Genomic DNA, 4,640 nt, shown 5'->3' with positions numbered 1-4,640 from the left:
TGTACCTTCCCCTGTCAATACACCTTCCCTGGTCACTGTACCTTCCCCTGTCAATACACCTTCCCTGGTTACTGTACCTTCCCCTGGTCAATACACCTTCCCTGGTCAATATACCTTCCCCTGGTGACTGTACTTTCCCCTGGTCAATACACCTTTCCTGTCACTGTACCTTCCCAGGTTAATACACTTTCCCTGGTCACTGTACCTTCCCCTGGTCAATATACCTTTCATGTCAATATACCTTCCCAGGTCGCTGTACCTTTCCCTGGTCAATACACCTATCCTGGTCACTCTATCATCATTGGTTACTATACCTTCACTGGTCAGCACACCTTCCTGGTCAGTACACTTCACTGGTCTCTATATTATCATTGGTCTGTATCCTTCCACTAGACACAAAACCCACTGCAACTCCTACAGTTCCACACACTCTCAGACTGGCCTTTCTCATGACCATATAAATAATGCCTGAGCATTTAATCACCAAGCAAACCTGATGCTGAAACAGGGCATAGCAAGGTGATTGGGTGGGATAATGGATCCCCCGATCAGCTCGCTTCTCTCTGCGTATCAAATATCACAGCGTATCCCCCAGTTTCCACTTTCATTGGTGTTTCTTGCTAAAACTCCGAAAGGATGGAATGCTGTGACAAACAGTGCCAGTTTGCTGCCAGACTGAAGTACTCTTTGTTTACGCACAGTAAGTCTCCAAAAACACAAAGAAACTGGAGCAAATGTAGGCCCTTCGGCCCTTCAAACCTACTCTACTATTCAGTATGATCATGGCTGATCATCCATCTCAGTCCCCTGCTCTTCCTTTCTCCTCTTACCCTTTGATCCCTTTAACCCGTACAATTATATTTCTCCTTCTTGAAAACATTCAATGTTTTGGCCTCAGCTGCTTTCTGAGACAGAGAATTCCACAGGCTCCCCCGTCTCTGGGTGAAGATCTTCCTCCTTGTTTCAGCCCTAAATTACCTGCCCCCTATCTTTAGTCTGTGACAAATAACCATGTTTTAAATGTCCCAGGACATCTGTTGTTCATGGTGTTTATTTCCATTTCTTCATCTCCCAATGGGATGGGGGCACACCCCATTCCTAACTGCCCTTGAAATGCTGAAGGTGTTTTGAGTTGATGCAAGTAAAGTTGATGAGGGGGATCCAGTGGATGTGGTTTATTTGGATTTTCAGAAGTTTTCCGACAAAGTCCCATTTCAGAGATCGGTGTGTGAAATTAAAGCACAGGAGATGGGACGCAATGTTCTGACAATGACAGAGAGCTGGCTGATAGAGTGGGAGCAAAAGAGCAGGAATAAAGGGGTGGTTTTTAATTGGCATGCAGAGACTAGTGGAGTACCGCAAGGAGCCAGTGCTTGGTCCCCAGCCAATCACAATATATATTAATAACACAGACAAGGGAACTAAATATAATATCTCCACATTTGCAGTTGACACACAGCTAGGTCGGAGGAAGATGCCGAGATGCTTCAGTCAAATAAGTGGGTAAATACATGGCAGATATAGTACAATGTGGACAAATGTGAGGTTATTCTCTTTGATAACAAAAACAGGAAGGCAGCTTATTATCGGAGTGGTGATAGATTGGAAAAGGAAGAGGTGCAACAAGTCCTAGTTATGGTGACAAAACATCTGAAAACGAGCCTTCCAGTTCAGTGAGCAAACCTACATCCATAAAAAGAAAGTGTCTATTACATTGTTGAGTTTCTGCATGGCACATCCCCAATTGAGCAAGTACATTTTGCATTCACTTCCCTGGTAGTGCAGATTCCATCAGACTGGCTGTGTAATTGGTAAATAGTGATTGTTCTGGACAAGTTCCTCATTTGTAATCTGTAGCTGATTTAAAACATAAACTGATACTGAGTTAGAGCAAGATCTATCAGTGTTGAACACACTGATTCCCTTGAAATGCGCTCAAGTTCCCTCCTGCTGCATCCTGGGAGAAACGTGCTCCTAGCTGAGAGAATCCATGAGGAAATTTCTGCAGACATTATTAAATGGTTCACAGTGCATAGTCTTCTGTTTGATGGTTTATGTGATTGGCTCAATCTGGAGAGTTGTTATAAACCTGGGTCCAGGGACAGAGCATCTGCTCAGCTGAAATTATTCTGCACTTCTGTGAGACTTGTGAATTTTTTTTCAAGGTTGAGATTTAGTATTCACCACATTACTCTTACCAATACTCACCGGCAGTGAATGAGTGCAGGAGGGACATTGGCACTGAGGTAAAAATCACACAACATCAGGTTATGGTCCAACAGGTTTAATTGGAAGCACTAACTTTTGGAGAACCCCTCCTTCATCAGGTGGTTGTGGAGGACACAATTGTAAGGCACAGAATTTATAGCAAAAGTTTGCAGTGTGATGTAACTGAAATTATACATTAAAAATTACCTTGATTGTCTGTTGAATCTCTCATCTGTTAGAATGACCATGTTGCTATCACTTCTTTCAGAAGACATTATCTGGGCTGACACCAATTGTTACAGTTCACCTGAGAATGTAACTTTTAAAAAAGTTTTATGATTCACACATGAAAGAAGTGAAACTATCATGGTTATTCTAACAGGTGAGAGACTTAACAAACAATCAAGGTATTTTTCAATGTATAATTTCAGTTACATCACACTGTCAACATTTGCTATAAATTCTGTGTCTTACACTTGTATACTCTACAACCACCTGATGAAGGAGCGTCGCTCCGAAAGCTAGTGCTTCCAAATAAACCTGTTGGACGATAACCTGGTGTTGTGTGATTTTTAACTTTGTACACCCCAGTCCAACACCAGCACCTCCAAATTATAAGCACTGAGATATTCACACTGTGAGCTGTGTGAGGCCAGCAGCAACATCTTGTAACTTTGGTTGTGATTCTCGGGCTCATTAATAAGCCAGGAGCGAGTGCCAACTGCAGACCCTCAGGGTCAGTCTCTCTGACACCTCCAGCTGGAGCTGGGTCCTTATTATCCCGAGGAAGCTGGAGGAGGAATCCGGCCCGGATGGAGATGCTTCAGGGATGTGGGAAGGTTGGCATCAGACACAAGCTACAGCCCCTGAACTGGATCCCGGGAGCAGTTTAAAACACAGGGACGTGACTGAGCTGTAGGTGTCTGATCCTGGACTGGGGGGGAGGGAGGTGGTGGCTCTTTCTGCAACTGCAAAGTCAGCAGCACACAGAATGGTTGCAGTAGGAACTTAAAACCATAGGAAAAGGCCATTTGGCCCATTATCCTTGTGAATGCTCTTTCAAAGAACCAGCCATTCTTTCCCAATAGCTTTTTTCCTTTATTTTCGTGACTGTCTTCACGAAGTTTCTGTTGAAGTTGCCGCGGGGTTTTACCTGTTCAGTCACTACATTCTAAATCGACTCTGTTAGTTCCGCTAATCTCTACATCTCGCCTCTGGGCTTTGTGTTATCCTCAGGGTGGATCCATCATCTCTCATTATCTTATTGACAGCAGCAGGATCCCTGATCTCCCATTTGGTCTTCACGAAGTTTCTGTTGAAGTTGCCGCGGGTTTTACCTGTTCAGTCACTACATTCTAAATCGACTCTGTTAGTTCCGCTAATCTCTACATATCGCCTCTGGGCTTTGTGTTATCCTCAGGGTGGATCCATCATCTCTCATTATCTTATTGACAGCAGCAGGATCCCTGATCTCCCATTTGTGAGTCATCAGCTCACCTTGGGTTAGTTACTGAGGATGAGGAGTTCTTCTGTGCAGTGGGTGGATGAGGGGAGTGGAGATGTGAGGAAATACCAAATGTTGAGAGGAACTCAAAATCTGGGGGGCAGGGGAGAGGGGTTTCAGCTGTTTACCACTCTGATGGGGGGGGGGTGAGGTGTTTGAGATTGCCCCACTCAGGGCTATAAGCACTAGTTGGTTGTGTTCCTCCTGCTCCTCCCCATGCATCGCTCCATCACTGTCCACCTTTCCACAGCTCCATCCCATTTACACCCAAAACCCTGGTCCTGAATCACCACGGGAGATTCCTGAGCAAGGATGGAGCTGAATTAGCTCATGGGGAACGAAGAGGTGGGGACTTTGTGATGTTCCCTGATCCACTCATTCCAAATGGATAAAGAGTGCAGACAGGATCCGGAGTGTGCTGCCCGCCCCAGTCAATCAGCCTGTCCATAGATACACCGGGAGCAATCCAACATTGTGGTGAGCAGAGCGAAAAGGTCAACAGCGACAGGAATATTGTCAGTAAATCCCGGAGAGATGTGAATGTATGATGTGTTCCAACCTTCCAATCCTTCGGATTTCAAACATTTCCTTTCTTTTCAGCAAATCCACCGGAATCCCCAGTTTATTGTCAAAGGAGTCAGTCGATTCGATTTGTGCCAAGGCAATGTTCTGGGTAAGATTCTGTCCCAGTACTCTGGGTCTGAACACAATGTGTCAAAATCAGAGCATCCCTGTATTCAAGCACACAGCTCCCAGTGTGGTTAAACTACAATTCCCAAACCACCACCCCCACACCATGTTATATTCCATACCCCCACAGTGTGTCCTAATTCCCAATCCCGCCCCCACACCATGTTATATTCCATATCCCCCAAGTGTGTCCTAATTCCCAATCCCACCCCCACACCATGTTATATTCCATACCCCC

At 45.0% G+C, this 4,640-nt stretch overlaps 1 protein-coding gene across 1 annotated transcript in view; it reads left to right on the top strand.

Annotated features, from left to right (window-relative positions):
- The window catches only part of LOC122548527 (calpain-1 catalytic subunit-like), a gene marked incomplete at its 3' end in the record, with an annotated part of 75,138 nt that overhangs the window by 14,378 nt on the left and 56,120 nt on the right, over window positions 1–4,640 (top strand). The window contains exon 3 of the mRNA XM_043687288.1: window positions 4,313–4,385. Coding sequence (XP_043543223.1) covers window positions 4,313–4,385 — 73 coding nt within the window. The remainder of the gene's footprint in view (window positions 1–4,312; window positions 4,386–4,640) is intronic.

The sequence above is a fragment of the Chiloscyllium plagiosum genome, chromosome 3, assembly GCF_004010195.1.
Source record: "Chiloscyllium plagiosum isolate BGI_BamShark_2017 chromosome 3, ASM401019v2, whole genome shotgun sequence".
Taxonomy (NCBI): domain Eukaryota; kingdom Metazoa; phylum Chordata; class Chondrichthyes; order Orectolobiformes; family Hemiscylliidae; genus Chiloscyllium; species Chiloscyllium plagiosum.
Note: the sequence above shows the minus strand (reverse complement) of the source record. Positions and strands in the feature narration are given on the sequence as shown.